The sequence below is a fragment of the Glycine soja genome, chromosome 14, assembly GCF_004193775.1.
Source record: "Glycine soja cultivar W05 chromosome 14, ASM419377v2, whole genome shotgun sequence".
Classification (NCBI taxonomy): domain Eukaryota; kingdom Viridiplantae; phylum Streptophyta; class Magnoliopsida; order Fabales; family Fabaceae; genus Glycine; species Glycine soja.
In genome coordinates this window covers 43,279,533-43,302,109 of record NC_041015.1, presented here as the reverse complement: position 1 = coordinate 43,302,109, position 22,577 = coordinate 43,279,533, and the positions used below count along the sequence as shown (strand labels likewise).

The 22,577-nt window shown below is 38.1% G+C and overlaps 1 protein-coding gene across 2 annotated transcripts; it reads left to right on the top strand.

Annotated features, from left to right (window-relative positions):
* Nucleotides 1-278: 278 nt before the first annotated feature.
* LOC114384682 (mitogen-activated protein kinase kinase kinase 1-like) lies at nt 279-16,687 on the top strand. 2 transcript variants are annotated; one of them, XM_028344398.1, is made up of 11 exons: nt 279-863; nt 897-1,320; nt 2,637-2,724; nt 3,173-3,235; nt 4,115-4,272; nt 5,338-5,410; nt 5,530-5,592; nt 14,770-14,880; nt 15,538-15,780; nt 15,959-16,117; nt 16,229-16,687. In XM_028344398.1, exons 1-9 carry the CDS (start codon nt 422-424, stop codon nt 15,745-15,747), a joined length of 1,632 nt encoding a protein of 543 aa, XP_028200199.1. In that variant the 5' UTR covers nt 279-421; the 3' UTR covers nt 15,748-15,780; nt 15,959-16,117; nt 16,229-16,687. The 2 variants fall into 2 exon arrangements, with proteins under 2 accessions (XP_028200199.1, XP_028200198.1); XM_028344397.1 differs by having other exon boundaries at nt 280-1,320.
* Nucleotides 16,688-22,577: the final 5,890 nt, after the last annotated feature.

The window sequence follows — 22,577 nt, the reverse complement described above, 5'->3', positions numbered from 1 at the left end:
CCCGTCCCCGTTGGGGGCAGGTCTGGGTGTACAATTTTTATCCCCGACGGGTTTGGGGGCGGGGGCGGGGGCGGGGCTGGGTACAGTGAAGCGGGGGCGGGGGCGGGTATGTTAAAACCCGCCCCCGCCCCGCCCCGTTGCCATGTCTACTTTTTTCATGGTTTGAGCTTTACCTTTTAAAAAGCTTGAGTTTGATCTTTATAATAAACAAGCCGAACCGAGTCTTACATATACCAAGCCGAAAGCCCTCGACAAACTACTCGGCTCATTCCCACCCGTAAGAGTGAGTGACCGATTAATATCAACAAACCAAGTCAATGCTCTATCTCTCTCAGTTACATACAACTGTTAATTCACATGTTATAATCGTACCTATTTGTTTTACTACTGATCATGTAATTAAGGAAGGGGCATCACATGCATGGATCTGAGGAACCTCTTGCGCCGCAATGCGGCAAAACTCTTCGAGTCGTCGTCGTCCTCCTCCTCGTCAACCGGCTCCTCCCGGTCGTTAGTCTACACGCGCGCGATGGAGTTTTACGACCAAGCGGATATCCGATTCGAGGGAGTGGAGGCCGAGTTAAACCAGCTTTGCCAGAGCCTGGGGCTCTCCAGCATTGAGGATTTCTCCATTCCGGCCGCGGACTGGGAGGCCATTAAGCTCCGCTCCTCGTTGGACCTCCTGCCACCGCCGCGGAGGCCGAATCGAGGCGGCGGTGGGGAGTTCGATGACGAGGTGAACGAGAAACAGAAAGAGGAAATTGGAGTATTGGAGAGCGAGGATCCAGCTAGAGTTTTGGATGAATGTGTTGTTCCTGCTGAGAGCAGTGGTTGCTGTGGTGGAATTAAGGGTTTTCGGCCTCCGATGTTGAAGCCGCCGCCGGGGGTTAGGGTTTCGGTGGTGGACGACGCCACGTGTTCCACGTCGGATTTGATGCGGGATTTTGCGCCGAAAGGGGAAGGAGGAGGGAAGGATAGTTACGTGGAATTAAATTCTTCCGATGATGAAGATGATCATGAGCGAGAAGAAGAAGAAGAAGAAGAAGAAGAAGAAGAAGAAGAAGAAGAAGGGGAAGTTGGTGGAGTGAGAGTGGAGAGTGTAGAAGAGGAAAATGCGGCAACGATTGCGGAGATTGTGGGTGATTTTTCAGGGTTTTCTACTTCGAATGAAGATGATTCTTCTGGCACTACCACTGGACCTAGGTCTAATAATATATCTCCCAATGGGAGAATCAAGCGTGTTATTACCGCGGGTAACTGGCAGAAGGGTGAGTTTTTGGGGCGAGGTTCGTTAGGTTCTGTTTATGAAGCGATTTCTGAGTAAGTGATTTTTTCGTACCCTTCACTTCATTCACTTCTCCTTGATCCTTTCTATTGTTAGAAAGTTTAAATAAATGAGCTTTATTGTTCATATAATGTTGTGTGGTGTTGTTGTTTTAATGTTTTCCTTTAAGGGCTTTTAGAATTATTGGTTGTGTGGTGTTATTGTTTTCCTTTCAAGGGCTTTAGGATAGGGATTCGGATGCTGCGGTAACAATAACATTACAGTAGTGTTGTGTTAAGAGTGAGAGATCCGAAAACAATTTTAGGGATACTAATCTATTTTATTCCTCTCTCTCTTTCTCTTAACAACTTACTTAAATATGAGATCTAGTAGGATACGATGGTATGGAATGGTTAGTTTTTGGGATTTGGAGATTGGGAAGGTTAGTTTAAGAATCCTGTTGGGTGGGATTGCATATGAAAATATGTCGGAAAAGTCTCTGCACTTTTATGAGTGTCGTGAATCTGTCTAATGAAAGAGGGTAGAGAAATGTTCTTTTCAACATAAAACAGAAGCTACTTGTTATGGTGAGTGAAAGTAGGAAATGAAATGATCCTGTTTAATTCAATAGGCCAATGTTTGTTGAATTAATAACATTGAAGCTTTCAGTTTGTCTACCGAAGCATGGCTGTGGTTGTTGGGAAAATGCTGTGCTTGATAAATGTTAAGGTCAATTCTTTCTTTTCTTAACAGTGCTTTTGAACCATTTTGTACTTTTGGTCTACAATCTACTGTAGAAAAGTGTGATTCGTGCATCCCTTTGTTGCATGTGTTGGCTCATACCTTTGCACCCGGGGTTGTTGATTTTTATGCAATATAAAAAATCATAGTTTTGAAGGGCATTGTCATTGGTATTCACTCTTTTCTTCATCGAATATTCTGGATTTTTTATCTTTGGTGGTTCTTTATGGTTTAAGTTTTCATCTAATATAGGGCCTTTTTTTAAACAGTTACAAGTCATTGAGTGCTTAAAATATATTTATTCTGTTGCTCATCCTGATATGGAAATGCATGTGAGCATTCTACGAGTAATCTTTTGTTCCCCCTTATTGAATGGTGAAATTAAGTTCATTTGGCCACTTAATTAAACTACAATCTTCTATATATCTTTTATTCAAAATGCCTTCATCTTTTGGATTTGTTTCTCTACAAAGCCCTTGGAGCAAAGCTCTGAGCAAATTGAAGTTTATAGGGTTTGGGTTTGATATTGGAACCTGTTATTTTATTATTATTATTATTTAAGTTACTTAAGTGCTAAACTGCTAATGTTTTCTATTTGTTAATTTTTTATATGTTCTGATTTCCCATGTAGAGATGGATTCTTTTTTGCTGTAAAAGAAGTTTCACTACTTGAACAGCGGAATCCGCGAATGCAAAGTGTATATCAACTGGTGGAACAGGTGATATGGGATTTTACTCTTTTCATTGCTTTGTATTTTCTTCATACTTTAGGGGATGCTTGGTTTGAGAAGAATGTTTCTTATTTTCATTTTCTGCTTTCACTTTTTAATTACAAAATTAACACCTTGTTTCCATCTTGTTTCTTATTTTCAAAAGTTTGTATAGGAAAGTGGAAACAACTTTTATTGTTATCTGTACACATTTTGAAAACAGGAAACAGTGAAAACATAAAACATTTTCTCGAACCAAACGGCCCCAAAACTTTTCCATTAATGAAAATCCTTTGATGAAAAGAAAAAGGTTCTCTTACCCAAATACTTATGCTATCTTTTGCAGTATCTTTCAATTTTTTTGAAAGTTGATTAACTGTATCAGTCTATTTATTTTATCCTTAATATTTTTCCCTTTATATTTCTTTCTCTCACTGTGCTTCTTCCACCCTCTCAGGAGATTGCACTTTTGAGTCAATTTGAACATGAGAATATAGTTCAATACATTGGCACCGAAATGGTACTTTTCTTGTCTTCTCCTTTACCCTTTGTGTTCAGTTTGATATTTTCTTGTCATGTATCATCGTTGAATCTATGCTGATAGTTTCCATCACATCTTGTATTAAATGCCATTGGTCTTAAGACTCTTCACACATCTGAAATGTTTTACTGGGTTCTTTCTGTACAGTAGACAAATTGTAGCTTGAGCCAGGATTAGAATTATATGCTTGACAGTGCCTACCCTCTGAATGAAAAATGAGAGTATTTGTGTGACATTTTAGATTTAAATGATGCCATCTTAAGGCACGAAATGCCTGATATTTATATCAAGGAGGATCCTCAAAACTTTAATAACTAAGAATGTAAAAAATAAGACCACCTGGAAGTCAGGAAGTAAATCATTTTTGTAATATTGTGGGTTTTTCCAATGATAAAATGAAGATCATTCTAAACTTTTTTTTCTGGGTGAGTGAGGTTTGTTATCTATATTTTGCATCCAACGGAGTAGAGCATATAATTCAATCTGGGATCGCTTTTCCTGCATTTGGTTCAACTGTCAGGGTGTTGTGGGCCTGAGTGCAATACAAAGGGTCAAATAAGTGAACATTATGTGGAGTTTGGGGTATGAACTAGTTTTCAAATTATTTATTTTATAAAAAATTAGGAACCAACATTAGATTTTATGTTGCAAGTCAAAACATTGGATACCGTGGGATCCCATCAATTATTCTCTTTAGTTATACTGCAATATTCTGGCTATGTTCATATTTTATCAGATATAAATAAGTTAGCTTCCATCAATCTTTTTGTTTTGTAAGGCTTGTAATTTCATAGAATAACTGGTGCCTTGTGAGAAACTGTATTTTATAATTTACATTCTGCATGTTGTTTATTGCAGGATGCATCAAATCTGTATATCTTTATTGAGCTTGTAACCAAAGGTTCCCTTCGAAACCTCTACCAGAGATATTATCTTCGAGAATCTCAAGTATCTGCCTATACAAGACAGATTTTGCATGGTTTAAAGTATCTTCATGACCGAAATATTGTTCACAGGTGTCCAATTTATTTATTTGTTTAATCTAGCTTTCGTCCGTGATATAGACCACTTCTGGTTTTTTTGATAATTTCAGACAAGTTACAACAGTGATGTTTATGGTTCTTGTTTGCCTTGCATACAAGAAACTTCCATTTGCTGTCTTATAATTACTATTTAAATATCTTTGAAAATTACTTTTGTTGTATTTGTGTTTCTTTTTCTTGTTATTAGACTCTCTTGTTTTGGGCGGACATTGCTTCATTTTCATTTAGTGGAATGCATTTTACTTATTTTTGTGGACAGGATCCTCTAATCTGGAGTTTTTTCATGACCTTGCTTTGTGAAATTTTGTCATGTCTCTCTTGATTGGCATTAAATAAGTGAAGCCTTCTCAAAATATATAAATAAGTAAGAGAAAGAGATAGAACAAATTTTTCACCTGACAAGGTAATTCGGAAATTTCACATGAGGGGATTCGTTCCCTTTGAGGAGTTTTAATGGGTCCATATATTGGCCACTAGAATAGACTAGAGAGTAGATAGGAGTGAAATGAAGAAAAGTATACAAGGGAGTAACAGATTTCTCACCCAATTATTGTCCTTGCTATCCTTATCTTGGCTCTAATAAACACTGTTTAATGCCAGTGTGTATCGTGGTATTTCTATTGTGGAGGGCTTTTAATGTTTTTTCATTTATCTAACACTTCAGAATTGTTGGATGTAAATTTTCTCAAGAAGGAAAGTAGTTTTCTTTGATATTTAGACCAGGTTAAGGTTGGGAGGTTGAATGATTCACTAAATCCAAAAGTAAAGTTAAGAATTACCCCAAGAAAAAAAGTACAAAAGTTCTAGATGTAGAGTATAAGGAGCATTCCTTTTGTCTTTGGAACTTGATCTGCATAAACCATACATGTCCCATGAGGATTAAGTGCTGGATATTTTAATGGCTAGTGTTTTTTTTGAGGGTTGTGCAGTAAGCTCATAATTTCTGTAACATATTGTTTTATGTATTTTTGTTTCATTTATGCAATGTCATGAAACAATCTTTGTATATGTTACATAATTATTTCCTCTCAATTATAGGGATATTAAATGTGCAAATATATTGGTGGATGCAAACGGGTCTGTTAAGCTTGCAGATTTTGGATTGGCAAGGGTAGCCTCTTTTAGTTTATATGTCTTTCTATTGTTTTAGTCAAACTTTTATTTCTGAACAATCTTCAATTCTTGATCTTTCCATTTTCTAATATTTTATTATTCCTATTTTTTTTTCAGGCAACCAAAAAATTGAATGATGTTAAGTCCTGCAAGGGAACAGCATTCTGGGTGGCCCCTGAGGTTTGCCTTCAATCTCCTCCTCTAAAGAAACTTATTGAAAAATGGGCCAACATATGTATTAATTGAGTAGACATAGTTTGTAATTAACAGTTAATAATTAAGTTTGTTGTTGGATCCATGGTTCTAGGTTGAGTTTATGCTTTTCTTCAGCCATGGACCTGACAGGCTGACACCTAATAAATGAAATTAATTTGTCATACATCTATCAAAAGCATTCTGGATATAAAATCCTACTGGTGACAGGTCTAAAATGTTTGCTTGCTCATTTCTGAAGTTATTTGGTGTTCCACCTAGAATTGAAGGTTATTATTAGTTCATATGGAAATCCTACCATACAAAATGAAACATTGGGTTATGTTGTATTTTTTTTAATAGGGTTATTTGAAAAGCGGGAAACATTGAAACTTTTGAGTGTTACATGGATATCGAGATGTAATATAATAGGATAGGGTACAACCTGGAGATCAGAGAAATGGACCCAAAGTTGGGAGTCTACAGTAGGGGGAATAAAAAAAATGAATTTGGAAGGGAACACATGACTTTTTATTTTGTTATTTTTTCTGTTTTTCTGCATGATTTTTGTAAAATGAGAGAAACCATAGAGGGATATTTGGACTGAAAACCATATGTCAGAGTACACAGTAGATGCTTCTTTATATAGATTAATCACAATTAATACAATTAATTATAGGAGATATTGTTCCTATAATTCCGATAAGATAATAAAGACATAATCTGAAATTGATCCTATTTTGATTCTCAACACTCCTTCAAGCTGAAGCTTCAGCTTGTTACAAGAAAATTTATTCCCAACAAAAAGCATAAAAGTTGAGCTCCACTTAAAAAGACAATAGTTAGAATGATAACTCAGGATGTTGGTGAAGTCGGGGATTATTGCTAGAAAGAGAGAGTTTGAATATTCATCAGCCTAGGAAAAGCAAGTTCCGACTTTCTTAAAACCATAATTTGGAAGTTTCAAACCAATATTTTGAAGATGAGTCGTGGATCTTGGTGAAATCGGGAAATATTGCTAGGAAGAGAGCTGGAATACCCATCAGCCTAAAAAATTCAAAGCAAGTTCCGATCTTAAAACCAAGATTTGGAAGCTTCAAACAAATTTTAGTGAATACCCAAAATTATTTAAAACTTGAAAATGAGAATCTTCACCAATAGCAAGATTTACCCAAGTGTCATAATGGGCTAAGACAAGGCGAGCAAAGCACGTGCTACAACAAAGGTGCCAGGGTTTTGAAGCCATCAAGGGAAAGAAACTGTACTCAAGCAAACAGCAACTGCAATACGCAAAACCTAGGCTAAAGAGGAGAGCACACAAAAGAACTCTGATGAAGGCGAAACTGCACGATTAGGGTCGTCCAAGGTGGTTGACCTTGTCGCTGTAAGCGCAGCTGGAACAGAAATCTGACGTGCCATCAAGCGCGGGAAACAGAAACCCAAAGGCATAAAAAATGGGGTCACAAAGGGGGCAATGCCAAACCAACATGAAATGGCCCCTAACCTCGGGTAAGGGCACAATGAAGGGGTGACCAAGCTGATGAAGTCGCTGCCTGAGCAGAGCAGCCATGTGCCGTCATGCGATGGCAGAAATGTGCGTGCAGAACCTGTTTGGCACGGAGAAATAAGGCATGTGCGGTTGCGGGAGGGTGGCTCATTGTTTTGGCGACGCTGTGACCACCAATGTGTAGATCGGTGAACAGTGAGCCCGACGGTGTAGTCACCGGTCAGAAAGGTTGCTGGAGGATGGCGGCAGTTGCCGAAAAATGAGTTAGAAAAGCTAAAAATGTTGCTAGAAAACAAGCAGCTAGTAGAAGGGTTCACTGGAATGTGGAAAGCAAAGGAAAGAAGTTTGCCGGAAAAGGTATGGCGAGTATAAAGGTCCACCGGTAGGTTCCCGGTGGGGTTGGTTTTCGTTATTCCCTCAACTTGACTCTAGATACCATGTAAAATGAGAGAAATATAGAGGGATATTTTGACTAAAAATCGCATGTCACAGTACACAATGGATGCTTCTTTATATAGATTAATCACAATTAATACAATTAGTTATAGGAGATATTGTTCCTATAATTCTGATATGATAATAAAGGCATAATCTGAAATTGATCCTATATTCTCGACAATTGTTATTACAGTAAATTACAATGACGCCCCCTGAGGTTTCATGAGATTGCACAAACTCCTTCTGGCTTTTTAACCCTTACAGCAACCTCCCTTACAGGGGACATGATGTAATGTTTTTCAAATAATTAAGGGAGGTTAGTGTATGGGTAGAAAAAATAGGAGGGATTTATGCAATCTCATGAAACCTCGGGGTATTAATGTAGTTGATGCTTGTTATTATGGAAAAGGGTGGTAGTTATAGAGGGGAGGTGTTGAAGGAGAGTAGACCTCTTGGTATTCTCATTGCTTTTCTCTTTTGGCTTAGGCTTCAGGCTGAGAGTTTCTTCTCTATGGAACACTTGCTCTGTGAGGGGAGGCTATAGACTTTCTATAATTCTCTCTTATTTCTCTTTGTTCAATAAATACAAGTTAAACATTTCTGTTCCATGGTTTCCATTATTGTTCCTATTTACCAATGTCTGCAACTTCTTCCCCAAGGACTAATTGTACATTTGACTACAATGTCCGCAATTTCATCGAGGACAGGGCTGCCTTTATAGGGAATGGCTATGATAAGGCCCAACTTGTGGATTTGGGAAGTGGGCCCAAGGTTTGGTGAGTCTACTCTAGGAGAAATATGATAGTTAATTAAGCTGGAAGGGGGCACATGACTTCTTATTCTGTTATGTTTTCCTTTTTTCTGCATGATTATTACAAAAAGCGTGGGAGTTATAAGAGGTATGGAAGAAGAGTACACCTCTTGGCATTCTCATTGTTTTTATCTTTTGGCTTAGGTTGGGCAGAGGGTACCTTCTCTGCAGCATTTTGTCTGGGAGGGGAGCATAGTAGTCAATAGCGTCGTCGTGGAGCGGAGCGGCCAACCCCTAAAGCGGGTTAGCAGATAGCGGGATGACCGCTATTTTAATGTTTTTTTATAGATGTTCAATAACTAATATATATATATATATAAGCACTCAAAAACAGAAATATAACTCACTAATCATGCACTAATCATCGTTAATAATGAAAACTCATTGTACTTAAAACCAAACATAGTACTTAAACATAAAGTAGACAAATGCAAGTTTCTAAATACTAATAAGAATTTAAAAATTCAGAATCTTCAATCTTCAAGATTCTCATCTTCTTGGAATTCTTCTTCACTCACTAGCATTAGAAATGTACGTCGGAGATCAAAGCACGCCGGAGAGGGAACATAAAGGTGCAACTTTTTCCACTTTTCCAAGGGTTCTCACTTCTTTCTCTCGAGTCTCTACTTTTCAATTTCAGAAGGTCGATCCAAACAAAATAAATCATAAAACCAAACTAATAGTGAGGGCATTATTGGAATTTCCATTGTTGTTGAAATCGCGGACCCAAAACTGCTACAAAGCCCATGATAGTACCGTCTCGCTCTGGCGCGATAGCAGACACGACAGTTGCTACTTCAATCGAAGTAGCACTGTGTTAGGCCTCTTATAAGTAAATATTATAAGAGGAGAGCCAAGACTTAAGATTTATTAATAGGACTGAATTGTTTCAGTTGTTATTTATGGCAGTTATTTCAAGCAGTTTTTATTTTAATTAGGTGTGTGTATTTAGGACCATACATAACTGCCTTAAGTAGTTATTGCAGAATAAATTATGTGTGTGTTTTTAGGACCATATGTAACTGCCTTAAGCAGTTATTGCATAATAAATTCTGGAGTAACAACAGGGGTTGGGTTAGGCAGTTTTTGAGTGGGTTTTCAGGAAGGGAGAGACCAGGCTCTCGAACATCTTGGGAAACCTATGTATTAACTAGTCTACTCAGTTTCCTGTGTAATTTGTAATTTCTGTTCTGTTTCTTTGAATAAAATTCAGTCCTTATTCCCTTACCAGTTGGTATCTATCAACTGGTATCAGAGCAACAAGTTCCTGGAGACAAATTCATTGTGTCAACACGCAGCATGGAGGCTAGAATGGAGGCATTGGAGAGGGGGTTTTAAGGCTTGTTGGCGATGCGTGAAACAATAGAGAAGAGCGCTGAACAGTTAAGGGAAGTGCAGGCTGCAGTGCAAGAAATTCGTGCAAGACAGGAAGAAGAGAGCAACGAACACAGCCACACAATTCCTCAAGGTGAAACACACGGAAGTCACAATGGAGGACGACACGAAGTGGATAGATGGAGGAAGTTAGAAATACCTGTTTTTGATGGAGAGGATGCGTATGGCTGGACAACCAGAGTAGAGAGGTATTTTGATTTGAAGGGGATGTCTGGAGAGGAAAAGTTGCAGGTGGTTATGGTAGCAATGGAAGGGAAAGCGCTGACTTGGTATAAATGGTGGGAGTTTTCTACGCACCATCCAAATTGGGAGGATTTTCGGACAGCGGTTATTAGGCGTTTCCAACCCACCATGGTTGACAGTCCTTTTGAATTGTGGCTGAGTCTCAAACAAACAGGCTCAGCGGAAGAATACAGAGAGAAGTTTGAACTCTATGCTGGTCCGTTAAAGAGTGCAGAACCAGCGTACTTGAGAGGGATTTTTTTGAATGGACTAAAGGAAATAATTAGGGCAGAGTTAAAGCTCCATCCAACAGAGGAAAATCCAACAAGTGCGATGAGCAGGCCAATGAGGACGTACAACAGCAACCACACAGTGACGTGGGAACCGAGAGCGAAGCAACAATCCAATGTGTCCGGGACCGGAAGTTCTACCGGAGAGGGAAGTGTAGTGAAGGTTTCCAATACCTTTAGAGGAAGAAACTTTAGAAAGTTAACAGATGCAGAGTTACAAGAGAGGTCTAGGAAGGGATTGTGTTTCCGGTGTGATGAAAAGTTTGGTCCAGGCCATGTGTGTGCTAACAAAAAATTACAAGTTTTAGTGTTGACCGAAGAGGATGACGAAGTGGGTACAGCGGGGGATACTAATGCAATTGAGGAAGAGGGGGAGCCAAAAGACCTCCAGTTATCTATGTGTAGTATTGCTGGCCTTTCATCAATGAAAACAATTAAGTTGTGGGGTAAGATTGGGAAGGAACAAGTCATGGTACTTACTGATTGTGGAGCCTCTCATAATTTTATTTCAGCCACGTTTGTGAAACAATAGGAATTAGATATGAATGCAACCTCCATCTATACTGTGGAGGTGGGTGATGGGAGAAAGCTAGATTGTGAAGGGATATGTTCCAAATTGACATTGGAGATGCAGGGTCTAAAAATTCAACAAGATTTCTATGTCTTTGATCTTGGAGGAGTGGATTTGGTGTTGGGAATGGAATGGTTGGCTAGTTTGGGAGAAGTAAGAGCAAATTTTCGTGAATCAACTCTTAAAATTCCAATTGCGAACGGATACCACACATTGAAGGGAGACTCGGCTTTAACTAGGGCTGTAGCCTCTTTAAAATCTATCCTAAAGACTCTAAGTGATCAAGATCAAGGATTCTTGGTGAAGTACTGTCACTTGCAAGGGGAAGGTAGAGAGTCGGCAATTTATCCTGCTTGGACAGAATCGATTTTGGAAGAGTATGAATCAGTCTTTCAAGAGCCAAAAGGATTACCACCCCCTAGGAGGCAAGATCATGCGATTCGGTTGAAGGAAGGGTCTAATATTCCCAACATCAGACCGTATAGGTACCCACATTACCAGAAAAATGAAATTGAAAGGTTAGTAGATGATATGCTTAACTCTGGTATAATCAGAACTAGTGTTAGTCCTTATTCTAGTCCTATAATCTTGGTGAAGAAAAAAGATGGTGGATGGCGTTTTTGTGTAGATTATTGGGCTCTTAACAAGATTACTATACCAAATAAGTTTCCTATTCCTATTATAGATGAACTGCTTGATGAATTGGGAGGAGCGGTGGTTTTTTCAAAGTTGGATTTACGATCCGGTTACCATAAGATCAGGATGCGTGAGGAGGACATTAATAAAACGGCTTTCCGGACTCATGAAGGGCATTATGAGTTTGTTGTCATGCCATTTGGACTCACCAATGCACCTTCCACCTTCCAATCTCTTATGAACGAGGTGCTAAAGCCATATTTGAGGAAATTTGTACTTGTTTTCTTTGACGATATTCTGGTTTACAGCAAAGTTGAGGATGACTATAAGGAGCATTTATGGGCTGTTTTGGCATTGTTGAAGGAGAACCAGTTGTTTGCTAATAAGAAAAAATGTACTTTTAGCCAAACTCAATTGGAATATTTGGGTCATATCATTTCTGCAGAAGGCGTGGCAGCAGACCCCCGGAAAATTGATGCTATGTTTGACTCGCCTATATACCCAAGGATGTTAAGGCTCTGAGGGGATTTTTGGGGTTGAAGGGTTACTATAGAAGGTTTGTTAAGGACTATGGTAAGATAGCCCAACCTTTGACTCAATTGTTGGAAGAAAGATAAGTTTCAGTGGAATGAGAAAGCACAAGCTGCTTTGGAAAACTTAAAACAATTGGTGGCTGAATTGCCTATTCTGACAGTCCCTGATTTTTCCAAAATGTTTACTATAGAAACTGATGCATCCAACAAAGGGCTAGGAGCAGTTCTAATGCAGGAGGGCAGACCTGTGGCTTTTCTCAGCCAAACTTTATCCGATAGGGCGCAAACTAAGTCAGTATATGAGAGGGAATTAATGGCAATTGTGATGGCTGTCCAAAAATGGAGGCACTACTTCTTGGGAAGGCACTTCATAATTTTAACTGATCAGAAGAGCCTCAAATTCCTCACTGAACGGCGAGTAATGGGCGAGGAATATTTCAGGTGGACCTCTAAACTCATGGGTTTGGATTTTGAGATACAATATAGACTAGGAAAGGAAAACGGGGTGGCTGATGCTCTCTCTAGAAAGATGACATTTTCAGCTTTGTCTTCAGTCCACTTTGAGCAAATAAAAGATTGGGAAACTGAAATTCACCTCGATCCTAAGCTCCAAGGAATCATTCATGATCTGATACAAGATATTAATTCCCATCCGGGCTATAAATTTCAGAACCAGAAACTGTTTTATAAAGGACGGTTAGTGCTTCCCAAAGGCTCTTCTCGAATTCCATTGTTGTTACAAGAATTTCACAATTCGGCTGTGGGGGGACATTCGGGTTTCTTTAGAACCTATAAATGAATTTCAGAAGTTGTTTATTGGGAGGGAATGCGGAAAGACATCCAGCAACATGTAGCTACATGTGAGGTATGCCAAATGAATAAATATCAAGCTCTTTCTCCTGCAGGACTTCTTCAACCATTGCCTGTACCAACTCAAGTGTGGGCTGATATATCCATGGACTTCATTGAAGGGCTACCCAAGGCTCACGGAAAAAATGTCATCTTAGTAGTGGTTGATAGATTGACTAAATACGCTCATTTCCTTGCAAAGCCTTGTATGGTCGTGACCCACCCCATCTTTTGAAAGGAGCCACTATTCCATCAACTGTGGAAGAGATAAACGTGATGATTAATGACAGGGACCAAATGTTACATGATCTCAAAGGAAATTTGGCCAAGGCGCAGAATCAAATGAAGAAGTATGCTGACCGATCTAGGCGTTCAATACCATTAAATGTTGGCGATTGGGTGTATCTCAAGTTACAGCCATATAGGCTACGGTCATAGGCTAGGAAGACAAATGAGAAGCTTAGTCCACATTTTTATGGTCCTTACCAAATCACAAAACAGATTGGGACAGTTGCTTTTGAGTTAGCCCTTCCACCGGAGAGTAAAATCCACCCGGTATTCCATGTTTCTTTACTCAAGAAGGCTCTCTCCCCTTTAGCGAATCCTCAACCTTTACCACCTATGTTATCGGAGGAGTTGGAGTTGCAGGTAACACTGGCTGCTGTAAAAGTCGTGCGTAACACTGCTGCAGGATTGTCGAGGTGCTTATTCAATGGACTGACCACCCAGACTTTGAAGCCACTTGGGAACTAGTAGACACCATCATGCACCAATTTCCTTCTTTTCACCTTGAGGACAAGGTGACTCTTTTGGGGGAGAGTATTGTTAGGCCTCTTATAAGTAAATATTATAAGGGGAGAGCCAAGACTTAAGATTTATTAATAGGACTGAATTGTTTCAGTTGTTGTTTATGGTAGTTATTCCAAGCAGTTGTTATTTTAATTAGGTGTGTGTGTTTTTAGGACCATACGTAACTGCCTTAAGCAGTTATTGCAGAATAAATTCTGGAGTAACAGCAGGGGGGGGGGGGGTTAGGCAGTTTTTGAGTGGGTTTTCAGGAAGGGAGAGACCAGGCTCTCGAACATCTTTGGGGGAAACCTATGTATTAACTAGTCTACTCAGTTTCCAGTGTAATTTGTAATTTCTGTTCTGTTTCTTTGAATAAAATTCAGTCCTTATTCCCTTACCAGTTGGTATCTATCACACTGCAACAGAGGTCTGCAGTGTGGCAAGGGTCTGCGCTGGTGTGATAGCAGCTTCTATTGACTACATAGGAGGGGAGGTTATATTCTTATAGTAATTCTCTCTTATTTCTCTATTTTCAGTAATACAAGCTACATGATTCTGTTCATTGGTTTCCATTATAATACAATGTTCTACGCGTAATAGCAAAGCAGAAATTTATAATCATCAAGTTTCTGGGTTTTTTTAAATGGCTTGATTGTTGGGCCATCTTCTGGGTCAGCCTAAATTGTTGGTACTGAAACACCTTTCGTCCTTTTCATAATCCCATTTATTCACCATTAATCTTGATCAATGTAATTTACATGAGCAAATTGTTCAAATATATACAGAGAACAGAATCAAATCCCTTTAGTTTTGGGATTCAAATCAGTGACAGCCAAAACGGTTTAAAGAAAGTATGGAAACATGTGAAAGAATAACAAGTAATTACAATTAACACAACTAACAGTAGTTAGTTATGCTTATTTTCAAGAATTCATTACTGCTTCATGAATGGAAAGAAAAATCTCTTTGCCTTTGAAACTAGAAACCTTGTACTTATGGTACCCAATAAATAGAAAGACCTGGAACTTTGCAGTCACAAAAAAAAAGGCATTTTTTGGGATGAATCTTCTGATTTCTTAATGGCATAGCTAGTGGTTATTAAGCTGAATTGCTCTAACATGCAGGTTGTAAACGGGAAAAACACAGGTTATGGGCTTCCTGCTGATATATGGAGTCTGGGATGTACTGTGTTGGAGATGTTAACGGGCGAAAATCCATACTCTCCCTTAGAATCTGTATGTATTGTATTATTACTACTTTGTTTGTGTTCCCTCTTTTGTCTCACGTTTTCATCAGTTTTCACAATTTTTTGTTCAGATTTTAATTCCAATCTCTCTCTAAACGAGAGAACTGTTTTTTATGAGAATGTGAAATACTGAATGGTCAAGATTAAAATATATAGTAATGTGACTTTTTTTTTTATAAAAGTTATGATTTTTTAAGTAATCTAATATTTTTTTATCGGTTTTTTAAGTAATCATATAACTTTTGAAACTTTTAATCTTGACCATCCATGTTTGGTTGCATGGTTTAAATTAGTTTCTCTCAGTCTTATATAAACATTACTGTTGGAAAAGCCCGCCTTAATTGTGGACACACCACTTAGCCTGCCTTAGTTGCAGCCTCATAGGGGGTTGCCTGAAGTGCAACTCTGAGGGTGGTGGTTTAGTCCCACATCAGTTGGTGATATGGCCAAATTAAAGTATATAAGTGGGAGGCAACTCTCACCTTACAAGCGGGTTTTGTAGGGTTGAGTTAGGCCCATAACCCATATTGTAAGAATTATTACTTTCTCATTAAATACATCCCCTACATATACGTGTGTGTGTGTGTGTCATTGCATTTCTGCTGGTTTTGACTTTTGAATTTTGATGAATCTCTGCGGACAACAGATGCAGGCATTGTTTAGAATTGGAAGAGGTGAGCCTCCTCATGTGCCTGATTCTCTTTCAAGAGATGCACGGGATTTTATTCTGCAGTGTCTAAAAGTTGATCCAGATGAACGCCCCAGTGCTGCTCAACTCTTAAACCATACCTTTGTCCAAAGGCCACTGCATTCCCAGTCTTCTGGTTCTGCATCTCCTTATATTAGAAGGGGTTAAACTTGTCACCTCCAACTGTGAAAGATAATGAAGGTACATATTGTTACATAACATACTATCTTCTTCCATGTTTATCTCCTTTTATCATGATATCTGAAATCATATTGCAAACTATGGTCATGGCTGTCCATCCTTTCAATAAAGTTTCATTCATAACTAATGATGTATTTGGGATGGAGACATTTTGAAATGCTTGAAATGTTTGTTTCAGTCAAATTGGATGCACATATCTCTGGTGGATCTTTTGTTTTTTTTTTTGTTTTTTTGTTTTATCTTTTATAATGAGAAGAGCAGCCAAAGCCTTACATTTAGCGGTTTGCACAAAGTCCCAACAAAATCTGTCCAAATAAATTGGTTACTTTGTTCAGAGGTGGGTCTCTGGTGGAACTTTGAAATGGAAAATTACATTTATGCAAAATCATTGCAGAATGGGTTGATTTTATCTTCACTGGCTTACTTAATTCTTTTCTTTTGATAACAGATCTGACATTCATTGGATATAAAAGTATCTCCAATGTTCAATCTTCAAGTTGCTAGAGTTGGTCTCAGGTGCATTGTTGTAACAATAGTTCATTGTGTTGTGCCTTTAGAATTCAGAGTTTGCTTGCTTGTAACTTTACTCAATTTTTTAAGCACTGCTTTGGATCTAGCAATGGATAGGCAATCCAGAGAGATAACTCACCCTTTGGCTTGAATGCCATTTTTGAGAATTATGGTCCACGTGTTATCTAATTAATGTGATAATTTGTCTGTTGTAGCAGTGTAAAATATCAACGTCAAGCTGTAATAGGTTGTCCGAGTCTTCCCCTTTTGTTTGTTTAGTTAGCATATGAAAGAATTCTTAGGCTAAACGTTTGGGAGCGGTAGTAACAAGGATTAGATACCATGCTATATGTACATATCACCTTTATTAGTAAGCAATTGTTTGTTTATATCTTTATTTTGTTCCCGAACTTGTTCCCAGTTTCATCAGTTTCCATTTCACGCTTACCGTTCTGTTGCGTTTTTAAATTTTAAACAAGTTATGTAACAAATGGGGTGTTTTATGTTTTCTATCGTCGGTGGCATAAACTGAGTAGCGGTTAGTGTGGAATATTACAAGGACCGGTGTATTCTTCTCTGGGACAATTTTTCTGTAAACCCAATCTATATTGGATATCTTCCGGAAAACATAAAACATAAAACTCAAAGGACAAGGGATCTGACGTACTAAGTATATGGAATGAAGCAGGCCAAGATTTTATCCCGCCATTTAGGGAGTTGCTACATGCACCTGGCATGATTGCTGGGGCACCTAGCAAACAGTGAAGTGGCGAAACTGTCCTTCAGCAAATCCATTTTCGGAAGACGTTTTTTCCGAAAACATTTCGGAAGACCATTTTTTCGGAAATTTTCCGGAAGAACCTTCTTTCGGAAGAAGAATTTGTGATTCCGGAAGTGTACTCAGAAACTCTTTTCGGAAGAACGTCATCCGGAGTCTTTCCGGAAGAAGCTTCTTCCGGAAGATATCCTTTTACTTCCTGAAGAAGGGTCTTTCGGAAGTTAGTTTTTTTTAAAAATGTTTTATTTTGTAATAATTTACTTTTAATGAATAAACTAAATTATAAAATAATTAATATTATTATACATAAATAATTAAATAATTAGTGAACATAATTATGACTAATATTTATAATTTGTTTTTTACGCGCATGTAAGATTAATTTGTGTGACAATTTATTATAATTTAAACTATAAAAATTAATTAATTTGTAAATTTTATTAAAAATATAAATTTTTTATTATGATAACATTTAATTTCTATTACAAAAGTTAATATATAATAAAAAATGATTATTATTTTATAACAAAGTGAAGAAAAAATGATTCTCATTTTATAATAATAAGTAAAAATAAAATAATATTTAATGCATATGTAATGACGATTTTGCCCCTGTGTAATTTTCTTTAAATTAACGCGTTGAATGCTTCGATTTCACGCTTCCTTTACTCAGTTTTTTTACTGCGCCTTCTTCCTTCTCTGCTTTCTTTCTTTCGTTTTGGTTGGTTGCTGTTGCTTTCGGTGGTGGTCCCTTTTGTGCTTTCCATTGGTGGTCCCGTGAAGTATTTGAAGATTTGGTGGTCCCCGTGTTCCGTATTTGAAGTTTTGTTAGTGGTTGTTCTTCCTATTTCGTCGGAGGTACGCATTTATGAGTATTTTTTTCGTTTTGCGGCTAGTTTTTAGAGAAGAAAAACAGTAAAAAGCTGTATCCGGATGAAATTTTAGGCACAGCAGGAGGAAGTTCCGGAATGAGAATGTTAGTAACTTCCGGAAGAAGTACTTCCGGAAGTTACTAAGACCTATTCCGGAAGAAGTGATTCCGGAAAACACTTCCGGAACGGAAGTTACTAAGGCCCATTCCGGAAGAAGGTCTTCCGGAAGTGTTTTCCGGAATCACTTCTTTCGGAATAGACCTTAGTAACTTCCGGAATGTTAAATTATTAACAAATTTTTTTATTTCTGTTTTTAAATTTATATATATATATATATATATATATATATATATATATATTGTGTATTATTGGTTTAATTAGGTATAATGATATAATATTAAATGATTTAGGTAAGTTAATTGTATTTTGTTGTAGTAGAAAAATGTTTTATTAGTTGTTTATTATAGTGATAAGTTTAGTTTAAGTAAATAATGTAGTTATAAATTTAGAATATATTTGTATTAGTTGTTAGTATGTTTGTTAGTTAATAAGTAGTCAATTTATGGATGTGGTTATATGATAATTTGAATATACTTGTGTATGATGCATATGTGCTATTAATATGTTTGTTATTTAAGGTGTAGTAAATTTTTGGATGTGGTTTTATGATAATTTGAATGTACTTGTGTATGATGCATATGTCCTTAAGATGGACGAAGATTAATGGAGGTATAACTTTGCGATGTCACAAGAAGTTCATATGGATTATGATTATGATAATCAAGAAGAATGTGGGGTGAATGAACCACATGTGGATTGTTCAAATGCTTTTAATACGTCTCAGGTAATCATAGATAATTTGAGTCATTTGGTTGAGTTGATGTTTTGTATGAAAATTAATATGTTAGGGTTGCGTTGTAGGTATTCGCTACTCGAGATGATGTTTTGCAATGGGCTCGAACAGTTGCCCATGAAAATGGATTTGTTGCAGTGATTATGAGGTCTGACACAGAGACCGGTAGCAGAGGAAGAAGTTCATTTGTCTTAATTGGGTGTGAAAGGAGTGGTACGTACAAGTGTAGAAATAAAGAATTCGTTAGAAAAGACACTGGGAGTAGGAAATGTGGTTGTCCCTTCAGGCTTCGTGGGAAACCAGTTCATGGAGGGGAAGGTTGGATGGTGAAGTTGATCTGTGGGATTCACAATCATGAATTGGCGAAGTCCTTAGTTGGACATCCATACGCCGGACGATTGACTTAGGAAGAAAAGAAAATTATTGCTAATATGATAAAGTCGATGGTGAAACCGAAAAACATCTTGCCAACGTTGAAGGAACACAATGTCGACAGTTGCACCACGATAAAGCAAATTTACAATGCAAGAAGTGCATATCGTTCTTCAATAAGAGGAGATGATACCGAAATGCAGCATCTGATGAAGCTTCTCGAACGTGATCAATACATTCATTGGCATAGATTGAAGGATGAAGTTGTGGTGCGTGATCTGTTTTGGTGTCACCCAGATGCAGTAAAGTTATGCAATGCATGTCATCTGGTATTTTTTATAGACAGTACCTATAAAACAAACAGGTACAAACTCCCACTACTTGACTTTGTTGGAGTAACACCAACGGCGATGATATTCTCTGCTGGGTTTGCATATCTGGAGGCTGAGCGTGTTAATAATATTGTATGGGCTTTGGAACGATTTCGAAGCCTATTTTTAAGAAACGATCGCCTCCCTCTTGTTATTGTCACTGACAGAGACCTAGCACTGATGAATGCAGTGAAAACTGTGTTTCCCGAGTCTACTAATTTGTTGTGCAGGTTTCATATCGATAAGAATGTGAAGGCGAAGTGCAAATCTTTAATCGGGGAAAAAAATGCGTGGGACTATGTAATGGATAACTGGAGTACTTTGGTTGATTGTCCGTCCGAACACCAGTTCCATGAGTCACATCAGACGTTTCAAGTTGCTTGTTCGCCTTGGCCGATGTTCATTGACTATGTTAACGACACATGGATTATCCCCCACAAGGAAAAATTTATTACAGCATGGACGAATAAGGTCATGCACCTAGGCAACACAACAACAAACAGGTATTAAGAACTGATTTTATTTGTTATTAAGGATTAGTAATAAATGGTATTTAATTGTTGTATATTTTCTTATTTGTTGTGTATTTTAAATGTAGGGTTGAATCAGTTCATTGGGCTCTCAAAAGAGTACTACACAATAGCGTTGGAGACCTATGTAGTGTTTGGGATGCCATGAACAACAAGATCACGCTGCAACACGTCGAAATTAAAGCATCCTTTGAAACCAGTACACATGTGGTTGGACATGTATATAAAAAAACCTTATACAAGAGGCTTCTTGGGATGGTTTCAAGGGATGCTTTAAATCAGATTGCTTCTGAGATTGACCGTCTACGTTATCTTGACAACAATCTCTCTTCTTGTGGTTGTGTGATGAGAAGCACGCACGCTCTTCCTTGTGCATGTGAGCTTTCTAGGTATACTGCTGGCAGCATCCCATTGGAGTCAGTCCATCTTTTCTGGAGGAGACTTTGCTTTTCAGACCAAGGGTTATGTGAGATGGAAGTCACCATCAAGGAAGAGATAGAGATCATATCTAAAAGGTTTGATGAACTTGATGTGGCTGGCAAAGTAACGCTGAAGACTAAACTTCGAGAAATTGCATACCCTGATCATAAGTCTATGTGCCCTCCTCTGTCAAAGGTCAACACTAAAGGTGCACCGAAGAAATCGATGAAAAGAAGTCAAAGATCCACAAAGCGTGATCCGTCTTACTGGGAGTATGTTGATGCTTTTTCATTCTGTTCAAAGCGGCAACTCTCTAGTGAAACGAAGTGCATCATGTTCTCAATCGCCTCAGCCAACAAGGATCATCCCGATGTTGGATCAATTTGCGCCATTCTTTCAAGGTTTCATTCGTGACGTTGTGGATGTGAAAGCGGACGGTAACTGTGGATATCGGTCCATTGCCACTTTATTAGGTATGGGGGAAGATTCGTGGCCGTTAGTGCGTAATGAATTGATTAAAGAACTTGGCAGATGGTCGCATGAGTACATGAATCTCTTCGGTGGCACAGAGAGATTTGAACAATTAAAGTTGTCCCTACTTGTTGATGGGTTTTCAAAGGTATGTTTTTAGGTTAATTTTTTTTAATAACAATGTTTAAATTACTTACATGTGTATGTTTGGTTCATTCAGGTTAGTGTGGACAAGTGGATGGATATAACGAACATGGGATATGTGATTGCTTCACGGTATAACGTAATCCTTTTATCGTTGTCCCGACAACAAAGCATGACATTTTTCCCTCTTAGAAGTCAACCACCACCTGATTCTTCTGGCCACCGCATCATATGTGTCGGTCACGTGTTTGGAAATCATTTTGTTCAGGTACATTGAATATAGTTAGTATAACAATTATGCAATGACTTCGCTGGTTCGTTTGGCACGGTCAGCGCATGATATAATGTTTGTTCATGCACAACAGGTTTATTTGAAAGACCATTGTCCCTTGCCGCCTCCAGCGTTGTTGTGGTCAAGCAATTGTTATTCTCAGGCAAAGCAGTGGACAATTCCATATATTAGTAGAATGCAGCAATACACAAGCTTGATGTCATTCAAAACGCACTATGTAGACCTAAATGAAGACTAAACATGCATTGTTTATGTAATTGTATTCATTATGCGATATAATTTGTTGTAACCCGTTACTTACCAATTAATATTATTAAGTACTCGTTTGGTTAAGCAAGGAAATTGTTGGTCCAACAAAAATCATTTACGCGTGCAGCATACATCATTGTCATAATTGACAACACATAATGACATGCATGCGTATTACAGTTTGAGCGCGACAACACATTGGCTGACTTGACTACACATTCACGCGTGTCTATTTTTTAGTAAACAAAGTTAAGCAATGGCTCGGTCACAACCATCTATATATATGGAAAACTAGGCTACTAAATCAACCATTATCTTGCTTTCAAATAGTCTCCCAACTGATACACAAACTATGACATTTTTAGGAGAAACTAGCAGTCAGACGATTGTTAACTCAAGGTTGGCTTTCATTTTTCCAAATGGATCAATTATTCACAATGATACTGGGGTTTACTTCCAAACTTAAACTCCGGTGCCCATTCGAGTACCAAATAGCTGTGATTTTGCAAGCCTAAAAATCAGAATACACAATACCCTTCAGCTATCCGACAAACAATTTTTGGATGAAATTCACTACCGGAAGCCATTCACCGATACAGGTAACGAAATTCGCTTTGAGTGTATGAAATTGATAAATGATGACGATGTCAACACAATGTTAATGTGTAATGATCAATTTTCTTGTGTTGGTCCGATTGAGTTATACAACGGGAAATGGAACATGCCACCGCAGAACAAATTTGTTGGATGCGCATTCACAGGAAAAAATCCTAAGAAATTTCAAATTCCTTCAACATGTACCATCGATGAACTGAAGATTTTAATCAAGCAAGTTGCACCTAAAGGGATTCCCCCTCTTGGAATTCACGAATCACAAACGGTAAGACAATTGTTTTTCCGCCAACCAGCTCGCTTTGAGTATTCAGATACGGTTA

What these genes read in the sequence shown, in the direction of transcription:
- LOC114384682 (XM_028344397.1), top strand. Translation starts at nt 422, where the DNA reads ATGGATCTGAGGAACCTCTTGCGCCGCAATGCGGCAAAACTCTTCGAG. An exon ending in TATATCAACTGGTGGAACAG is followed by an intron (nt 2,725 to 3,172) that starts GTGATATGGGAT and finishes CCACCCTCTCAG; the next exon opens with GAGATTGCACTTTTGAGTCA. An exon ending in AATACATTGGCACCGAAATG is followed by an intron (nt 3,236 to 4,114) that starts GTACTTTTCTTG and finishes TGTTTATTGCAG; the next exon opens with GATGCATCAAATCTGTATAT.